The following is a 20696-nucleotide window of genomic DNA, read 5'->3' on the forward strand; positions in this document are numbered from 1 at the left end:
CACAGTCAAGTCACATCAGCGAACCAATGTCCAACTCTAGATGCTCACATTTGTCCAAATATCATACCGAAGAGAGATAAAATTGCACATGACAAAAATCATTTATATGTCAACCCACATAAAAAATGGTCCGACCCAAGTCTTAATTTATTATACAGTCAATGTTTTCAACTGCACTGTGAGCCATTTTACTTTCTTTACAAAAATTCACCTAAGTGGAATAGTTAAGTTGCAATTCATGTGAACGTGCTGCACTCAAGTCACGACAGCGAATCAATATCCAACTCTAGAACCTCACCTTTGTCCAAATATTATACCAAAGAGAGATAAAATTGCACATGACAAAAATCATTACCATGCCGACCCGCATCCAAAATGGTTCGACCCAAGTCTTAATTTATTATACTGTCAATGTTTCCAACCGCACTTAAATCATTTAATATAAGATACTTCTCCTCTCGAATCCGAAAAGGAGTAAAGCCAGTAGCCACCAATAATTCAAATTCAGATTATTTTAAGGGAAAATTTCATTTTGGTACTCAAAGTGGGGCCTTTTTCTCAATTTGGTACCCAAAATGCCCATTCAGTCTCAATTTGGTACCTAAGTTCGCCGGCCGGTCAAATGCTCACGGGCAAGAAATTTATTGTCCTCTCTTGGAACAATATTTTTTTACTTTTTTTCCTTTTTCTTTTTTTCTTTTCATTTTTTTTTTTTCCTTCTTCCTTTCTTCCCCCTAGGAGTCGGCGTTGGCCTCGCCGGGTTGGCCCGCCCGCGGCGGGCGACCCCTCCGGCCGGCGGCCGGCGCGGCAGGGTCGTCCCCTCGCCCTCGCGGGATCGGTGAGGTTGGCCTCGCCGGCGAGTCGACCCTCGCCCGGCAGCGAGCGCCGCACGGCGAGGCCGCCCGCCGACGCCGGCGAGGCCGCCTCGCCCGCCGGATCGCGAGGTCACCCCCGCGGCGACCTCACGCCGGCCATGGTGTGGCCAGACGGAGGGAAGAAGGAAAAAAAGAAAAGGAAAAGGAAAAAGAAAAAAAAAAAAGGAAAAAAGAAAAAAAAAAAAAAAAAAAAAATCTTGTTCCGAAAGTAAATTTCTTGTCGGCCGGTGAGCATTTGACCGGCTGGCGAACTCAGGTACCAAATTGAGACTGAATGGGCACTTTGGGTATCAAATTGAGATTGAATGGGCACTTTGGGTACCAATTTGGGACTATATCCATTTTGGGTACCAAATTAAGAAAAAGACCCCACTTTGGGTACCAAAATGAAATTTTCCCTTATTTTAATTTAACAACATAGCTTAGTGCCCAAATAAAGCATTAGCTTCTACAAACTATCGACCGGTTCTTTGTCGTCGCTACTACCACGATACAACCGTCGGTTGTCTCCCACGCATTCGATTTCTTATTTCAGTCTGAACCTGGGAATTTTTTTATTTTTAAAAATGGATAAACGAACGGAAAGTCTTAAAACTTGTCACCAATATGTAATCGAATTCTAAAATTTTCAAAAAGTGCAATCAAGTCCTAAAACTTATCACGAAGGTGCAATCGAGTCCTAAAACTTTCAAAAAGTGCAATCAACTGCACTTTAATAAGTTGTCACGAAAGAATTTGATTAGATCAATTTGATAAATTTTGGGATTCAATTAAAATTTTAAAATTGATTGTACTTTCGTGATAAGTATATGACTTTACTTTTTCAAAGTTTTATGCTTTGATTGCCCGTTCCGATAAGTTTTAGCACTGTTAACGCATTTAGCCCTGAAAGGAAAAACAAGAAAGAAAAACAAAGTCATCGCTTTTTCCTGTGTGCGTCTCTGCAACTACCGTGGACGAGGGGACAAAGGAAGATTCAACGAAAGATCCACGTCATTTCCCTCCATTTTCCACCTCCGCCGTCGCCGCTCTTTAAATCCGCCGCCCGCCGCCGCCGCCGCCGCCGCCGCTCGTTCCGATCGATCGCATTAGGAATCGGAGACTACCGCCGACCGAGAGAAGACCCTCTACTGGTCTGCCTTCTGCTTCGTTAGCACGGAATCGGATGGGCGAGACCAAACGCAAGAGGGGCCGCAAATCGAAACCCGCCTCCCAAGCGGCCGCCGCCACCACCGCCGAAGCCGCTGGCTTCCACCCGGCCGCCGCCGCCGACGGCGGCGACGCGGAGATGATGATCGAGCCCGCCAGCAGCGCCGCTGGGCGCCGCCGCCGCCGCAGCAGGAATCGCCACAAGGCGTCGGAGATGCCCGAGGCCTCCTTGCCGGCCATCGTGCCCGCGCGGAGCGTCCCCGCGGCATCGAGAGCGGCGACTTCGCCGCGGCCCCGAGCGATTCGCTGCGGCGCGCGGCGGCGGCGGCGGCGGAGATGGCGGAGGAGGCTGTGGCGAGGGTGGTCCCGGCGATGGAGTCGGTGGTGAAGGTGTTCTGTGTGCACACGGAGCCGAATTTCTCGCTCCCGTGGCAGAAGAAGAGGCAATACAGCAGTAACAGCAGCGGGTTTGTGATTGAGGGGAGGAGAGTGTTGACGAATGCTCATTCGGTGGAGCATCACACGCAGGTGAAGGTGAAGAAGCGGGGGTCGGATACCAAGTACGTGGCCAAGGTGTTGGCAATTGGGACTGAGTGTGACATTGGTATGTCCTCATTGAACTTAGTCTACTATGTTCTCCTTATCAATATTTTGAAATCTTTAAAGGTAGGCTGTCCGCGCCTCGGTGATCGTTTGTTATGATACGTTTTGTGGTGATTATGATTAGGCCGGCTTGCTAGCATTCTCGACATCTAGAAACAGGTCTTGGGTACTCATTGCTTAAGAAAATACCTTGAGATTATAGAAGTTCGTCAAATAAAGTTTCTAGACTACTTGTAAGCGCGCATGCTGCGTGGTAAAATGATGCTGGTTATCAGCAGAAGTATCTTTTTTTAGGGACATTAGGTGATATCATGCTCGTGGGGTGAAATGAAATTGAAATATGGCAGTCCTTGCATTTTGGAGTCTTATGTTCGCTCTGTGGTATGCAGCTATGCTTACAGTTGATGATGATGAGTTTTGGGAAGGAGTGTCGTCCGTGGAACTTGGGGATTTGCCGGCACTTCAGGATGCTGTGACTGTTGTGGGCTATCCTATTGGTGGAGATACAGTATCTGTGACTAGTGGCGTGGTATCACGTATTGAGATCCTGTCATATGTCCATGGTTCCACTGAGCTGCTCGGACTGCAGGTTTTCGTTTAATATGTTATCGGTCTTATGATTTTTTAAACATTTCTGGCGGGCAGTAGTTTCTGACACATTAAACATTACCTGATACCTTTCTATGGTCATGGTTCAAGATTGATGCAGCTATAAATTCTGGCAATTCGGGTGGCCCTGCCTTTAATAATAAGGGCAAATGTGTTGGTATTGCGTTTCAGTCCCTTAAACAAGAAGATGTGGAGAACATTGGTTATGTCATACCAACACCAGTAATAATGCATTTTATTCAAGACTACGAGAAGAATGGAGCATATACGGGTACTTTTCAAACCCCCCCACGCATGCAAACCCGAAAAAAAGAAAACCCAAATCCCTCAAAAAACATTCATGGGCCTTCTCTGATGTGATTTCCTATCTTCTTGACTTTTTCTCTTGACAGGGTTTCCTATTCTTGGGATTGAGTGGCAGAAGATGGAAAATCCCGATTTACGTATGGCAATGGGTATGAACACTGATAAAAAGGGTGTGCGCATTAGAAGAATCGATCCTACCTCTCCAGAATCTGCAGTCTTGAAGCCATCAGATGTCATTCTCAGCTTCGATAGGGTTGATATTGCCAATGATGGAACTGGTAAGCCTAGAGCATCTCTAAGAGCTAAGCATCTAAAAGAAGCTTTTGAATGCTATATGCTGTATTTTAAAAAATTATATATGGTCTTACTCTGTTAGATTATAGTTCTGACAATATAGTAGTATTAACAACCGACGAATCTGTTAATTATTTATCATCTATTTTGTCTTTTGCTGTTTAAAAGGACATGTTTAACTTCTATTTTATCATATGCATGATTGTACTTGAAAAAGTAAGTAGTTTAAGAGAATGATTATGAAGTTGAAGAATCCTGCTTCTTTTAGGGGACATGTTGAGCTTTCAATACGAGGCTTTGTTGCTACAACTTGCAACCTTGCAATGGGGGATCATGATGAGTTTCAGGTTGTGAAAAAAAAAAATGCACACACACACACACACACACACATTTGAGTCTTGTTAACGAGTGCTCGCGGGACACATGTTAAGCATTTTTAATGAGGAAATATTCGAATTTCAAAAAACCAATTGTGCATATTACGGGACTATTAGTGCATTGGAAATTGCAATATCTTCTTATTTGATTGCTTAACAAGTGCCCTATTGACAAAACCCATTTTTTTTGTCCCTCTTTACAATGACTTGGATTTGATGTATGCTTCGTGTGATCTGACCCTTTACTACTTGTTCTGGTTGTTCTGTAGTTCCTTCTCGTCATGGAGAGCGTATTGGCTTTAGTTACCTTGTCTCGCAGAAGTACACTGGGGATAATTCAGTGATCAAAGTCCTGCGCGACTCCAAAATCTTTATATTTAATGTGAAACTCGCTACTCACAAGAGGGTCATCCCATTGCACAGTGAAGGCAGACCACCCTCCTACTATATAATTGCTGGATTCGTTTTTAGCACCGTCTCTGTTCAATATCTTCGTTCTGAGGTGCGTTTTTGACTTGGAGCCCTTCTATGTATAAATAAGTCCCGTGTGTAACTAGCTATGATAACATATATATTCATGGATGTTATCATCATTATCTACTTGTTGTGTAACGAGTACCCCTCTGTTTTTCGTTGGAATTGAGTCTGATCTATGTTAAGATTGCCACCTTTTCATCAGGGATTTTAAATTTCTTGTTTATTTATCACGTCTCTTACTAATGCCTGCAATCCCAGTCATATATTTTCAGACTATTAGATCTCTTGACCTGCTATCCACATTTTAGCCTTATAGATTCAGTGGTAGATTTTACAAGGTATGAACATTATGCGCATTAATTTGTTCATGCTTTTGGTGTGTTTCAGTATAAGGATAAATCTGAAACTCCTGTGAAGCTTTTGGACAAACTCTGGCATTCAATGCCACGGTCACCAGATGAGCAGCTTGTTGTGGTTTCTCAGGTACTCTCCCCGTAAACATCCACTGTATCCTCCTTTATCCATTCAACTATCAACCCATGAAGCTTGAGAGCCAAATTGGGGAAAAAAGTTGTAAATAAAATAGAGAAAAGATGGAAAAAGCTGTGGACGAAGCATCATTGGCATCGTCATTGCTATACTTATGTATGAGTCTATACACCGTAGGATCTGATTCATTATTCTGTCCAACACGTGGTAGGTTCTTGCGGCTGATATCAACATTGGGTACGAAGGCATTGTAAACACTGAGGTTAGCTTTATTACTTTTTTTTTTTTCTGGAAAGTGGAAATGAAATGCTTTAGTATGCCAAGTTTTGAAGCCATCTTATTGGGCGTGTTTAGGTTCTTGCTTTCAATGGTAAACCTGTGAAAAACTTGAAGAGCTTAGCCAGCATGGTGGAGAGCTGTGAGGAAGAATTTCTGAAATTTGATCTTGAATATCAACAGGTCTGTCTGTCTGTCTGTCTCTCTCTCTCTCTCTCTCTCGCACACACGCACGCTTGCACGCACGCACGCAGGCATGCACACACACACAGATGCACATTTGTCTGCTCTCTAAACAGGCATGCCAGTGTGATTTAACGACATAGCTTACAGATAGCGGTAGTCCATTATTATGTCTGTATAATTGTGCATGTGTAGCATGTTTAATGACTGGCATCATGTCCTCACGCTGGTTTGTTTTGTTCTCTTTATATGCATCCTTTTTTTGCAGATTGTAGTTCTTCGAATGGAGACTGCAAAAGCAGCTACTCTGGACATACTCAAAACCCACTGCATACCATCAGCAATGTCTGATGATCTGAAGAGCTGAAGCCCATATATGGTTGCATGGTATTGTTTTTGTGTCTTCCAGATTCATTGCACTGCTTCTGGCGGCCGTGAACCGATATCAAAAAAAGGGTCAGGTCTTACACGTGGGAATGCTCCTATTTGATAGTAGGAAAGTGTTTTTCATTTTTATCTGGACTGCTGTAGGGACATATTTCGGGCTGGGAATGGGATGTCAGCATGATCTCTTATTGTACTGCAGAAACCATAGGATGCATTTTTGCTTATGATCTTCACCTCTGTGATTGTTTCATTCTTGTGTACAGATGTACACTGCCCGCTGTTAGAGAATTCTCCAACGTGATGGGTGACTATGCTTCTGTAATTTACTTATTCTTTTACGAGTTATCCGTTGCTTTCAATGACATACACGAGGATTGGAGAAGGGCTTCGCAGCACCATGCTTCTCCTTGCTGAGTTTTCTCAATATGGATTGGGTTTCAATGTTTGAAACTGAAAGTTCTCCTTTCGTGTGTCTCTTATCTCAAGCTGAGGCCGCTATATCTAACTAGACCGGTTTTGGGATTGTTTCCATTAGCTAGCTTTCGTCATGCGATCTTTTTGCAGCTTCGAGTCCTCCTCCACCTACGAATGCATGGTCGCAAGATTGGTCGTGTCTGGAGATGCGCCGAATGAATGAGAGCATAGACATTGATGTTTATAAGGAATCACAGTCGAGATGTCTGCGATGATCTATCATGTCATGATAGTACCAAATGAGGATGTTTTTTCTTCCTCCCCACAATCTTCTCTCTAACCTCTTACCATCAATTCCATTACGGGCTACATTTTTTTCAATTACAACTAGAAATGACTTACAAGTATCAAATGACAAAAAAGAGGATGTTTAAATTGAAAAAATATGTCATCGTATTTAATATACTTGATTAATGGTAATGGACACCTTTTAACTTTGTTGTGTATGGTACAGTAGAATAATAATATCGAATTCCACACTATCAATTCGATGTGCTTTATGTTAGCACATTATTTTTTCTTGAATATGTAAAAGACATTCGAATATACGAGTTTTTTTGCAGGTGGTTATAAAAAGACATTCGAATTACAAATTTTTTTCCCTTCAAATCTGTCAACATCGCGCTCGCTAAATTATCTATCATTTATGGGAACTAAGGTTTTACATAAATCAAGGGTCTCTTGTGGATTATTGGTGTTTGGTTAGAGATTAACCTCATATCATAAAAAGAGCCTAAACCCCCATAGGGGCCACTGTGGCCTATCTGTTTGATAAACAGTGACGGTGGACTCCATGGATACGATCCTTACACGGGACGCTCTGTGTCCCTAATTCTCTCCATATCTTTTTCTTCCTCGGAGAGAGAAATATCCTCCGAATTTTTCACATCCCGGGAATCTCGAGATCCATGAATGAATCCTTTTTAAGGACATGCTTAGATATGTGGGAATTTAGGTTTTATTCAAAATCAAAGGAAGGATGCTATGAATTGTTAAGTTTGTCAAATTTATGCTTTCATTTTCTTGTTGAAGGTGATAACATTCAAGCATATGTAAGAGGAAAACTAAATGGTGAAAAAGGGAAAAACATAGAGACCCCTTATTTAAAGAGGTCCTCCGCACGATACAAAGTCGCGCTTCTCCTTCTCGCTCGCTTCTCGGTCATTCTCCGATTTCACAGAAAGAAGAAGAAAGAAGAGGAGGAGGAGGAGGAGGAGGAGGATGGGTTCGACGGAAGACGACTTGGAAGAGTTCTTGCAACAGAAGCAGCGCGTCAGGAACCCTCTCGTACCAGTAGGCAAGTCTCCTCCCCCGCTTCGTTTCTCGCGAATGGTTTGTTTGTCCTTTAATTTTTGCTCCTTGGTCGATTTTTAGCGTACGTGAATTGTATAGTTGCTCGTCGATTTGTGGGGGACATTTTCCCTCTTCTTGAAATCGGCGAGCGAGTCGGAGGAACTGAGGTTGAGGTTTAATCAGGGGGCGATTTCGCAATGCCAATGAACGGGGGATTCTCCATTTGGGCATGTGTTTGCGTGCTTTTTCCAGGGATCTTTCTCGAATTCGATTTTGGTCTAGGAAGCAGTGGGACTCTGCTTTGTGTTTATATGCAGTGTGAGAATCTGAACAGGTGTGTTCTGCCTCTTTTTGGTCGAAACGAAAGATGGGTTTTTCCTCTTGAAGTGCCGTGGACGCACATCGGAATTAACTTCGTTGTGAAAATGTAGCAACTTGTTAGAAAGATTGCTTCTTGGCATGCCATGTTATACCAATGAAGCAACTTGATCTAAAAGCTGCAAACTGGCTTGCCCATTACCCTGGTTTGTTAGTATATATGCTCTTGCGAATCTGTCCAAGATTTGCAGTCGCACTTTGATTAAGAAAAACTGTTTCCTCGGACCAATGACTTTGTAGATCTTCATGTTTATCAGGAGAGTTGGTCTCTCCTTCTTTTCTGCATTGCAGTTGTGCTTCAAGTGAGATTAGTAATCGATCTAGTTCAATGCATCAGCGGTGAAAGCTGATAATGTTGGCTTTTACTAGTTGAGACCGAAAATGGTTGTGGTTTGGTTTGGCCTTAGAACTTTAAGACTGAATAAAGGTGCAGCTCTAGACATTTGTTTGAAGATGATGGTTCCTTAGATCATCTGGTGTCACATGGTTGCTCTTTTTGTATTGAGCATGATGGGATTTAGATAATAACTGAATTGACCAAAGTCTGTCGTCAAACTGTTTATTATCGGAATTTAAATGCTCGGTTTTTCCATAATTACTGGTTTACTTCCTAGCGGACTATCTAACCCCCTCGTGTTGAGTTATGGAAATTTCTCTCAGTTTTCTGCAGTTGAATTGCTGTTGCTGTCCTACTGTGCTTTTGTTTAGCTTGTGTACTGGTTATTCTGTCTGTTTTAGGTTATTGATTTTAGGACTTCTTTCGATTGTTTTAGGTAACTCCATGTTACGTTTACTCTCGCAAAGTCATCTATATATGATTAGAAATGGGGCATTTAAAATTTAAGCCCATTCAAAACAGGAGTAGATGCATGGAGAAGAGTGATTCCGGACTACTTTGTAAACTGATCGTGCCTTTAATTTATGGATCACTTCAGCGTTCACTTTTTTACTTTCAGTGCCCTAGGATGAAAAGATTATCGGTTTCTTCGTTACTTTTCCTTCTTAATGTTAACTAGTCTTGTCTAACACAACAAACTTTAAATAGGTGCTCTCATGACTGCTGGAGTGCTCACAGCGGGTTTGATAAGTTTCAGACGAGGGAACTCTCAGTTGGGACAGATGCTAATGAGAGCTCGTGTGGTGGTCCAGGGTGCAACAGTTGCGCTTATGGTTGGCACTGCCTATTACTATGGAGGAAATCCCTGGAAATCACATTAAAACATGAAAAATTTAGTCTCTCTTACCTCATGATTTTTTTGTATCAATGAGGGGCTACTTCATTAATCTGAATCAGCTTTATGGCCACAATCAGTGTCATTTGTTAATGTAATAACATTCGGAATGTGGTGAATAAGCTGACTTGCAAAGTGAAATATTGATTCATAAATAACTTTTATGCAACTTCTTTTCCTACTATTCTTTCCCAACCCCCTGTGGATAACTGGATCCGTAAAGTACCTGTTCGGGTTCTCTTTGGTTTTTGGATCTGGAAATTATTTGGATTGAGTTTGTTCTTTTCTTTGTAAGCTGGGAAGAGTTGAAATCAGGTGAGAACATGAAAAAGAGTGTTTTTTTCCCTCTTTTGTGCAAAGATGAATCAGAAAGATGAAAGGGAAAAAAGGTACGGTTTGGATGAGTGGTATGGATAATCGTCTAACGAAACTTGATGACTTGTGGTGTTTCTTTTTATCTTCCTGTAGTGTTTCCTTCTTCTTCTTCTTGTCGGTTGAAGTCAATCATGCAGGAATTCAGAAGAAAGAACCCGGATGAGTTCTTGAGCTTCAAGCCATATTATAGTGAGTTTTCAGACAGTCTTTGCAAGTTAGACGCCCTTGCGAGAACATAGCCTATTTGATGTTCATTTACCCTCCTTTGTGTGTCGATATCAACGGAGTGCTCTGATTCTACAGAAGCTAGAGTGCGGGTTGGTGAGTTTGGCATTATGATTCTTCGGCTATATCCTAAGATACGTTGGTTTACAAGGCATTTTGAGAACAATGCGGAAAGTGAACTTGACATCAAGTAACCACGGGGCGGCATTATGTATGGGTTAGAATCATGCAATACTTTGCTTCTGTGCAGGGATTCATGAGTAGGAGGCCCTCTCTTTTGAAACTGGATCAGTTTGCACCTTGTGCCTGCTCATGTGTAAACCCCCTTCTGATCCGATCAATGATTTGGGTGCCGTATATGGCTTGAGTGCTTGTGAATTTTCAGGCCGCGAGTTGCCTAGGGCAATCGCATGGGTCGATAGCTCACGGAGATGATGGTGGCGGCACAAATCTATGCACGCGAGAGAGGGACGGGTGTCAGAATTCTGGGATTTGTGATGACAGATGCGTTGCCTATCGCCCTCTCGGAAGAACTTGTGGCCTTTAGATGGTGCGTGCTAGAGTTGCGAAAGCACCACGCGAATTGCCAATGGCCCCTTCATAACTCCAAGATGGCCATATCTCTCTCTCTCTCTATTTCTATTGAAGCAAGGTTCATAAGAAAGAACTGAGGAGGCATATTGTATATCCACATGAGCACGAAAGAGGAAGTGGAGACGCGATTGGCAAAAGCAAGTCATGTCATGACCAGCAGCAAGAAGATGCAGAGGCTTCAAGAGGGTGGTGGTGGTGGTCCCAGGTGCGGCCATGGATTGGGAGCAGAGAAGCCTCACCTCCACCACACAGCCCCATTTCATCAACCACCTGACATTGTAACTCCCATCTCTAACTCCAAGCCATTGTCATCTTGTATTTATGGGATCACCACACATCAATCCGAATCCCCCCATGCATCTCTCCTGTACATCAGCCGCGAAATCGCCCTTCGCTTGCTTCTTCCCAGCTTCTGGTGCTTTAGCTTTCTCATCACAAATATCATGATTATACACGATGACTTCCGACCGTGGAAAGCTGGAAACTAAAGAAAGGGCCTTGAGCTCTTGGTCATTACGTACCCGTGCATTGCCTTGGCAAAAAAATAAGATTTTACTTCTACGACCATTTTCTGTACACGTATGCTCTATTCGTACCAAACTCAAATTGCATCCCTTTTATTTTATATATATACAATGACCGATGGGACGACGAATCTTGTTTAGATTACAGTTGTAGAGCGCTCAGCTGTGAATTTCTAAACAGAATAAGGGCGCCCGTTGAATAATTATGATAAAATGCGAATTAGCTCGTAACTAAATCGAGACGAAAATGGAAAAAGGTAAGTGAAAAGAGTAACGAGCAAAATTAATATATATATATATATATATATATATATATATATATATATATATATATAATGGGGAGGTTCATAAAGCATTGATTCGTCCTTGTGCAAGAACAGGGGATCGCTGATTATGTCGACATGCAGGAACGCGCACCTCTCTCTTTCTCTCTGTGCCTCCCCCCAAAAAGGTTAGCTATAAATTCTCTCCTCTCACCTTCCTCGTCGAATTCTCTCTCTCTAATCTCTCTCCATTCTCTCTGAGTCGCATCTCTTCGTGCCTCTCGCCTCTCTCTCTCTCTCTCTCCCCGATCACTCCCACCCACCCACCCACCCACCCACCACTCTCAAGTGCTTCGATTCGAGTGCTTGCCGATTCATCTCGTAAGATCTCCATCTCCCATCTCCATCTCGTTCCCTTTCTCCGCTTATAGGATCGTCGTCGGACGGCGTTTGTGACGGGAATTCCGGGCGGGGGGGCGATCGATCCGGTCCTGCCTTGTCTCTTTTGGTTTTCGCCGCTGCTGCTGTTAATCTATCGTTCTCGGTGATGAATAGAGAGAGCTTGGTGCTGCGAATCGAGCGGCAGTGGCATTGTCGATGCCGAATCGTGCGCGCCAGCGCGCTCGCGCTTTGATGAGAGCAAACGTGTCCGGAAGTCGATAGTCGAGGATAACGTCCGCGGAAATTCTTAGTGCGTCCAGCTCAATCTAGGGGGTGGAAGGGTTCTTTTGACCACCAAATGACGGCTAAAATGGCGTTTTCGAAATCAATGTGTCGGCTGCAGGACTTTCTCGTATGTTGTTTCGAATTGATCGCGTCGGACGGAGTGACTGTCGAATCTGTCCACGGGGTGATAGCAAATGCTGTCATCAACCTGGGATCGGCTAATTGGGCAAGTTAGCACTGCCGCGCGGCGGCGCTTGAGATAATGACATGCTCGACGAACTATGGTCGCTTGATTGGAGAATATTGTTATGTTTGTGCCCTGTTTTGCATTTGCGTATGATTGGGCTTCTATAGTGCTTTCCTAGCTTACCACTTTGCAACTGTTGATGCTAACATCTCCAGTCCGACTATTGCAGGCTTCGAGTAATAAGGACTGAAAATGTCTTCTCCTAGTAAGAGGAGAGAGATGGATGTTATGAAGCTGTAAGTCCTTAGTCTGTACTACACATACTGACTGATGTGCTCTATCTTAATCTTTCGCTTCTTCTTTACATGGCATGGTACACGTGTTGCCATTTGGGTCTTAGAAATGAAAAGGCAATCCTGTTTTTGTTTTGCATCCTGATCCAACATGAATTGCATAAGTATGTCACGGAACGTGATATGAATAGAATGGAGGAGATGTTATCATCTGTACATCAACCGTTTGGTTCCTTGATATGATCTCTTTGATAAAAGTGGTGATATCATGTTTGCAAATGGTTTTACGTTTTTTGGGTTTTTGATCATGTTTATTGGGGGAAAAATTCACAACGAAAGTTTAGAAATTTCCAGCCTCTTCTTCTGAAGGTGCACTTGACTAGAAGTTGTTTGCATTTGCTAATTGGTTCCCATGGGATCTTACAGAAGTAAGCCCAGATAATTGAGTCTTTCATGAGATTGGGCAACCTTGAAAATGCAGTGAAGATCCGATACGATGACATTAATTAACAGTGGGGAAAAGAAAAAAGGTAAAAGTGGCATGTTGCCTCATTCTCAGAGAAATTGTTGTATTATCCTTCTTTGAGGAACTAGATATAACCCCAGGGCATGAACATGAGTTAGAGAGGACATAGCTATTACCATGTGATGGTAAACTTTAGAGGTGATGGTAAACTTTAGAGGCAATGGAAATATTTACAAACAAAATGATGAAGCTGTTGCACTAAAGTTACAGATATTATCAAATTCCATGTACGTCAGTATGTGGTTGTTGATGCGATTTTTTCATCTGAAGCATGGTTATGCATTATATGTATGGAAATTATTGTCAGTCATGACTGTAAGCTGTTTGCTTAGATTATGTTTTTGTCAATCCTAGGATTGGCTCAATCTAATTGAATAAAAAGGTACTAGGTCTATGCACTGCAATCGATGATATTCAATTGTCTTTCTGGCTCCTCAAAAGTTTGTTTGTAGGCACCACATAGCTATCTGGTGGATTAGTTTTCTAGGGTACATCTGTACTCGGTGCAGTTAACAATGCCTTTTGATATTCTTTTGCTTCATGTTTATGTTATCCAGGATGATGAGTGATTATACTGTGGAGACAATCAACGACGGACTTAATGAATTCAATGTGGAATTTCATGGGCCAAAAGAAAGTACTGTCTCTCTTCCCTCTCTCCCTCCATCACCCCCCCCCCCCTCTCGTTCTCTCTCTCTCTCTCTCTCTGAGGTGAAAATATGATTAATTCTAATATATCGAAGCATGTTAGGATGCAGAAAGAACTGTTCTGCTTAGGAAAATAGCTAAAAGAATCAATCAGCATATAATCGTAGCATAACGTTGCATATTCTGCAGCTCAATAAACTGATAAAAATTCTTGTGCCACGGGCCCGAGGTCTTTTGAACCGCTAACTTTACAGGGTAACACTTTAAGTCTTAATGTTAGTGCAGAGGTGCAATTTTAACAAAGTCAGTAAAAAAATGATTGTTCAGCTTTTTCTCCCTAGCATAGTGACAATTAGACGAAAAAGTCTCTTGCCTTTAGACTAACTTCTCTGCCATACTGGGAATAATTTCTGGCATACTTCTGATGATACATGGATGAGATGCGGCTGGATGATTTATTCATACCAACGCTGTGGTGCATGACTTCTCCTCAAAAGATGCTTACTTTTCCATATGTCCTCGCTCCCTCCCCCTTCTCTCTCTGTGTGGAGAAGTAAGGGAAAAAAATGCGGGCAGGGGGGTTGGGTCTCTTCATATGATTTTCGAGTTATTCACGAATGTTTATGTTTCATTGCTGTAGCTAATTAAGGAAGTTATCATATATTAGAGTAGTTACCCAAAACTTCAAAGAGCTGCCTTTGAGGAATTCGACTAGTTCTCGGAATTCTGTTGTTCAGCAAGCTTTACTTAATAAAATGATTCCAGGTCTATACGAAGGTGGTGTTTGGAAGATCCGAGTGGAACTTCCTGATGCGTATCCCTACAAGTCTCCTTCCATTGGATTTGTGAACAAGATATATCACCCAAATGTTGATGAGATGTGAGTAATTTTATACCTGTTAAAGGGAACATCTATGTTCTTGTACTACTTGTGTCTTGAATGGTTCGACTACTTTAAGTGAGTGAGTGCCACAGTTGATAATGAATGACTGACATTTTCGTTATACCAATGTAGACTGCAGTATAGTTTATGACGTGACTATTTCATGTTGGTTGAAATTGCAGGTCGGGGTCTGTATGCCTGGACGTTATCAACCAATCATGGAGTCCAATGTTTGGTTAGTACAGAGCGATACTATGATTTTCTGCTTTAAGATCGTTCCTCTTCTTTGCATCTTTTATTACTCCTTTTTGTTATGCTCATCCAGTTTCTTTCATCTCCACATGTCCTTCAATTGGCCATAATGTGCACGAAGTCAGTATATGCGCATTTTTTTACTTTCTGCGTCTTGGTTTGTTGCCTTGCATTGGGTTTAAACATGATCCCTTCTATTCTGCTATTGTAGATCTTTTGAACGTATTTGAGGTGTTTCTTCCTCAACTCTTGCTTTATCCCAACCCTTCAGACCCTCTTAACGGTGATGCTGCTTCACTAATGATGAAAGACAAGAAGCAATACGATCAAAAAGTAAAAGGTGACTTTCGTCTGCCCTTTTTACTTTTACGGCGTTGAAATGCGATGAATTGAGTTCTAGATCGAGAGACATGCTTCTGAAAATGCTCTATAGAGCTGAAGTATCTCGAGACTTGCGCTGTTTAGATAATTTGCATTCCAAAATTTTAGTTAGCTTTTCATAGTATTTACTGGCAGTGCATTATTCATTGTATTTTTTCGTTGCGGATATAGAGTATTGTGAGCGATATGCAAAGAAGGAACATATCAGCAACTCCAGAGCAGAAGAAGACAGCGACGATGAGGAAATCAGCGTCGAGGGAAGCGAATCGAGTGACGACGAGATAGCTGGACATGCAGACCCATAAATAAGTGTAGGATCAATAACTATTCAAATTATTCCATAATTGAAGGCGCAACCCCCATTCTTCATGTCCACCTGTCCAAATTATATTTAATTCAGAGTTGTATGCTTGTAATATCATGAGACTGGCCATTGTTGTGAGGAAGCCCAGAAGAACTTTGTAGTGAACATTTTCATTGGAAGATAAATGGGATTGTCACTCAAGGTGGAGCAATTCTTTCACTTGATATTGAATTTCTGGTTCATAAAAGTTTTGGCTAAGATCGGTAAAAGCAGAGGACTAGATAAACATGCCCTGAGAATGTAGGCTTGCATGTCTACCGATCGCAATACATGTTGCGGAATAGTGCATACTCCTCATCGGCAGGAATGCACGAGGGTCCCGCTCTTTGCTGAGCGGGCGGGGTTCGGGGGCTGTCCCCGGGGGTCGCGGGGTTTTATAGTTCGAGCCCGAAGTTTCGGCTTGGGTCCATAAATAGATGTTGCATATATATAATGTCTTTATCTTATAATTGAAAGTTGCAACAGAAATAATGAAAGTCTTTGCTGGATTTAGCCTTAGTTTAAAGGTGAATTATGATAAATCTTTTGTTTCGATTTCACTTTCTTGCATTTACTTTCTATTTGTTGTGTTTATGCGCCTAATTAAAACAATATACATCGAATTTTCAGATCTTGTATGCACGGTCCATCAGATTACCAATACTTTTCACCGTGGCTTCTCTGTCAGTCACTTCTCTCTCACGGTGGACACAAGTTTCTTACATCGGTACGCGGATTCTCTCCGACCTGTCTTTAACTTTTATGAATTTTGAAGAGGCTTCGGTACCAAAAATTTACCACATGGAAGACTTATTCGTCGCATGAGGTTTCTCAGTGTCCCCCTTCAGACAGATTCGATAGGAATAACTGAACCCAACTTACTATGCTTTTTCTTATTATTTACCAGGAATTTTCCTTATCGTTGTTGCCCCAGTCCTGTACGGTTACGCCATTCACAGGTCTCCAAATTGTGCCATAGTAACAGTGGATGGTTAAATTAATGCCCCATTTGGACCTTTAAAGACCAGTTATTGCGCAGAGGACAACTGATAAAAGGACATTTGGCCGTTTACTCCTGACCTCTTCAAATTGCCGGCATCCAATTTTTAAAGAAGAGAGGAGGACACAACGGCTTGTTGAGCTTTTTGGCTCATTACGAAGCACTTAGTGACAATCCCGGCCACAATGTCTTCAGAACTATTGCCATTGTAAGTTCAGCCAATTGTCATTCACAGCTGATTCAAACACACATCATCACCAACCTTCTTACCACCCAAGATCACACTACCTTCATTGTATTATAAACATAGCTCAAGCAATTATTAGGTCCATTGGTTTCTCCTAGTCTCACCTCGATTCCCCGAAAATGCATCGAGCGCCTGTCCGGGTGCTCACCATTCTGATGTTTCTCGTCTTTCCAGTGGCGAATTCGGTTGATGAGGGTACCAAGCAGTCGATGATTCAGTTCATGGACAAAGTTTCTCCTGGGAGTGATCAAGGTTGGAGCTTGTCCACGGATCCCTGCACCGATAATTGGAAGGGCGTGGCATGTGAGTCACAGTCGGTGAAGAGGATTGTTCTCGAGGGGCTCAACTTCTCGGGGACTCTCGATGCCAGTCCTCTCTGCAGGGTACAGTCTCTCGCTGTTCTTAGCCTCAAGGGCAACAATGTGGTGGGAGGGATTCCGGAAGAGATTGCTAACTGCAAGCATTTGACACACTTGTACTTAGGCGGGAACCGGTTCTCGGGACAACTCCCCGACGCCATCTCGAAATTAAATAACTTGAAAAGGCTTGACGTATCTGATAACAACTTCACCGGTCCATTGCCGAATCTTGTTCGGATCTCGGGCATGATTACCTTCTTTGCTCAGGACAACAATTTCACTGGAGAACTGCCCCAGTTCGACTTTGCCAACTTCGACCACTTTAATGTCTCGAACAACAATTTCACTGGTCAGATTCCTGATGGCGGAGGCCGTTTCCAGGAGAACAGCTTTCTGGGGAATCCGGGATTGTGCGGAAGTCCGCTGCCGAATTCATGTCCGCCCCCTCAACCAGCCAAGAAGAAACATAAAGACGTATCGCTTGAGAAGATTCTTATCTATTTGGGCTATATAATTCTTGGCCTGATCGTTGTGCTCTTCTTGGTCTACAAAATAGCAAGAAGATCCAACAAAAAAGCAGATGGGGGGGTTGATGGTGGTAAGGATAGGAGATCTGGTACTAGCAGCAGCAAGGCTATTGGGGCGTCGAGTGAACCAAAGACTAGCGAGAACAGGTCGGAGTACTCGATAACTTCAGTGGAGAGTGGAATGACCACGTCGTCACTTGTGGTACTATCGAATGCTCCTGCGCTGAAGGATTTGAAGTTCGAGGACTTGCTTAGAGCGCCGGCCGAACTGCTTGGAAGAGGAAAGCATGGAAGTCTTTACAAAGTTGTGCTCAGCAACGGCCTTGTTCTGGCCACGAAGAGAATCAAGGATTGGGGGATATCTGGCGAGGACTTCAAGAACAGGATGCAGAAGATGGATCGAGCAAAGCATCCTAATGTTCTGCCGCCTGTCGCGTTTTATTGCTCCAAGCAAGAGAAGCTCCTGGTGTATGAATATCAACCAAACGGAAGTCTCTTCAATCTTCTCCATGGTAAGTGGGTAGTTATACTGATTACTTCAAGTTTCCAGTTTCTATAGATATGCTTCCCTAAAGGGTTTATGTTGTCGCGACATAGGACAATAAAAGCAGCAATACACGACAACGAAAAAGCAATCTCTAAATTTAGTTTTCCTAGACCGAATTGAATGGAAGTCTGAATGGGACAATGTCTTGTTCTTGCCCCTTATTTGGGATGCCACAAATGTAAAAGACATGTCATCCCATCTCTTCTGATCAAGAAGCTGAAGTTATTTGGTATACATTTTACTCTCTTGAAGTGATGATGGACTGGAGAGGAGAAGCTTGATCCAAGTTCTTGTGCATCATTTCCATCGCAGGAATGCAGGATGTGCAAATATTTGATTGGGGAAGCAGGCTAAGCGTCGCAGCCACGATAGCCAAAGCTTTGGCCTTTATGCACTCAGAGCTTCGTGAAGACGTGATAGCTCACGGCAATCTAAAGACTACAAACATCTTGCTCGACAAAGACATGGATCCGTGCATCAGCGAATATGGCCTAATGGTGGTGGAAAGCTACTCTCAAATTTCCGAGATAAGAAGCGATTCTGCTTCTCCGCACGACGCCTTCAAGGACGACGTATACGGCCTCGGGCTAATGCTTCTCGAGCTCCTGACAGGCAAGATGGTCCAGAACAACGGGCACGATCTGGCCAAGTGGGTGCACTCCGTGGTCAGAGAGGAATGGACCGGGGAAGTCTTCGACAGCGTCCTGATATCCGAAGGCGCGGACGAGGAAAGGATGGTGAGACTGCTGCAAGTAGCTCTCCAGTGCATAAACCCTTCTCCCGCCGAAAGGCCGAGCTCGAGCCAAGCCGCGGCGCTGATAGGCTCGATCAAAGACGAAGAGGAGCGATCCGTGTCGTCGGATTCCTGATGGAAAAACTTGCTCTTCTGGGAAGGGGAATGTGAACAGTGAGAGCTTTTGCCAGAGCAAAATTTGTTCTATGGTTTGGTCGTTTTGGTCCAGTCAATTTGACGCAGTAAGTTTCTGAACAGTGAACAGCAGACTACTTATTTGTTATTTGTATGTATGGAGAAATAATTCTTTGCTTCAACGGTACGATTGAATAATTCGATTACTTTTCCAGGAGGATTATGCACAGAAAATGCGTCTATTATTCACATGACTTCCACACAAAACTCTTTTTTTTTTTCAGGAAAGTACTATAAAAATCCAAAATTATATCCGCACTGCCACATCGATATCATTAATTTTTTTGTTGTCATTAAAACTCCAAACTTGTACCGATGTGATAAGCATGTCCTCTCTTTAACACAGAAAATCCTAAGTTGTTTTGCTCGCGTCGATACTAAGGCTTCATTTATTTTGCGGAAAATGAATGATTTGAAAAATATTTTCATAAGAATGATCATTTGAAATAATTAGTTTATAAAAAATATTTTCATTATTGACAACAATTTATGTCAAAATATTTTCGTAGATAATTAAAAATACTTTCGTTCATTTATTTTTGCGAGTTATATAGAGGATCATTTTTTGAAAAATATTTTTCAAATCATTCATTTTCTGTAAAACAAACAGAGCCTGACGTTTCAAACTTTTTTCATGTAACGGATACCCTAAGCTTGTACCATTGTGATGAGAATATAGGATTTTTTATCACATTGGTACGAGTTTGAGAGCCTTGGCACTAAAAAAGTTTTTGGGCATCATAGTTAGTACAATTCAATATAATTTTTTGTGATATTGAAATTATTTTTTTTATATACGTGGCGCTATTCTCCATGCTAGACTTAATTTAATCTTAATTTCACGAGCGGCGAGTTTCTAGAATAGTAGGTGCTTTTTGGAATGCTCATAATATTTAATACAGTACTTTCTTTTTCTTTTTTTTATCGTGATTCTCACTTTAGACTTTTGTTTTTGTCTCCTTTTGTGTCATATATCAGCGTAGGAGCTTCTTTAAATTGATTTACGATAATAATACTGAATACCTTTTCAATTATTTAATTTTCACAATAATAATAAAAATATCGAGATAATAGCCATACCTGATCAGTCTTTCCTAATTGATGTCGGGCAATCAAATCAACGGTGCAAAAAAAAAAACGAAAGAATAAAAAGAAAAAGCAAAAACGAATAAGATAGACGCAGTGCGTACGAATAGAGCAAAGAAAAAGGGAATAATGACACCGATAGTTATCAAACTTTGATCTAAAATGCAATTCGATCCATGAACTTTAATTTGTTCAATGCACTTTCTAAATTGTAGCCTAATAATTGATATTGTCGCTGAACTTTTAATTTATTCAATATGATCTACGGATTTTTGATACATATTTAATGTTGTCTTTGAACTATATAATAAAGTTCAATGTAATCCTTAAACTTAAATTAATAGAATGACTATAAAATATTCAGGGATGATATTGAATAAAGGGAAAATACCACAAAAGACTACAAATTATGCCACTTGTGATAAATTTACCCTTAACTT

General features: G+C 42.0%; 3 protein-coding genes and 1 pseudogene across 5 annotated transcripts; all 4 read left to right on the plus strand.

Moving 5' to 3' along the window:
* Positions 1-1846: 1846 nt before the first annotated feature.
* LOC115662260 (protease Do-like 9) lies at positions 1847-6384 on the plus strand (annotated as a pseudogene).
* A 1033-nt stretch (positions 6385-7417) lies between these two features.
* LOC130138874 (uncharacterized) lies at positions 7418-9571 on the plus strand. Its single transcript, XM_056314307.1, has 2 exons — positions 7418-7796; positions 9216-9571. The coding sequence occupies exons 1-2, from the start codon at positions 7441-7443 to the stop codon at positions 9436-9438; spliced, it is 579 nt and encodes a 192-aa protein (XP_056170282.1). The 5' UTR covers positions 7418-7440; the 3' UTR covers positions 9439-9571.
* A 2100-nt stretch (positions 9572-11671) lies between these two features.
* Positions 11672-15742, plus strand: LOC115661794 (ubiquitin-conjugating enzyme E2-23 kDa-like). 2 transcript variants are annotated; one of them, XM_030583997.2, is made up of 7 exons: positions 11672-11764; positions 12466-12532; positions 13613-13692; positions 14469-14583; positions 14769-14821; positions 15050-15178; positions 15391-15742. In XM_030583997.2, exons 2-7 carry the CDS (start codon positions 12489-12491, stop codon positions 15522-15524), a joined length of 555 nt encoding a protein of 184 aa, XP_030439857.1. In that variant the 5' UTR covers positions 11672-11764; positions 12466-12488; the 3' UTR covers positions 15525-15742. The 2 variants fall into 2 exon arrangements, with proteins under 2 accessions (XP_030439857.1, XP_056170959.1); XM_056314984.1 differs by lacking the exon at positions 11672-11764 and having other exon boundaries at positions 12529-12547.
* A 399-nt stretch (positions 15743-16141) lies between these two features.
* On the plus strand, positions 16142-19316 carry LOC115691228 (probable inactive receptor kinase At2g26730). Of its 2 annotated transcripts, XM_056314356.1 has the most exons (4): positions 16142-16289; positions 16470-16770; positions 16984-18207; positions 18555-19316. In XM_056314356.1, the coding sequence occupies exons 3-4, from the start codon at positions 17019-17021 to the stop codon at positions 19109-19111; spliced, it is 1746 nt and encodes a 581-aa protein (XP_056170331.1). In that variant the 5' UTR covers positions 16142-16289; positions 16470-16770; positions 16984-17018; the 3' UTR covers positions 19112-19316. The 2 variants fall into 2 exon arrangements, with proteins under 2 accessions (XP_056170331.1, XP_056170330.1); XM_056314355.1 differs by having other exon boundaries at positions 16470-18207.
* Positions 19317-20696: the final 1380 nt, after the last annotated feature.

This window comes from Syzygium oleosum, unplaced genomic scaffold, assembly GCF_021117445.2.
Source record: "Syzygium oleosum isolate NSW1041296 unplaced genomic scaffold, Sole_v2.1 Sole_v2.09, whole genome shotgun sequence".
Lineage (NCBI taxonomy): Eukaryota > Viridiplantae > Streptophyta > Magnoliopsida > Myrtales > Myrtaceae > Syzygium > Syzygium oleosum.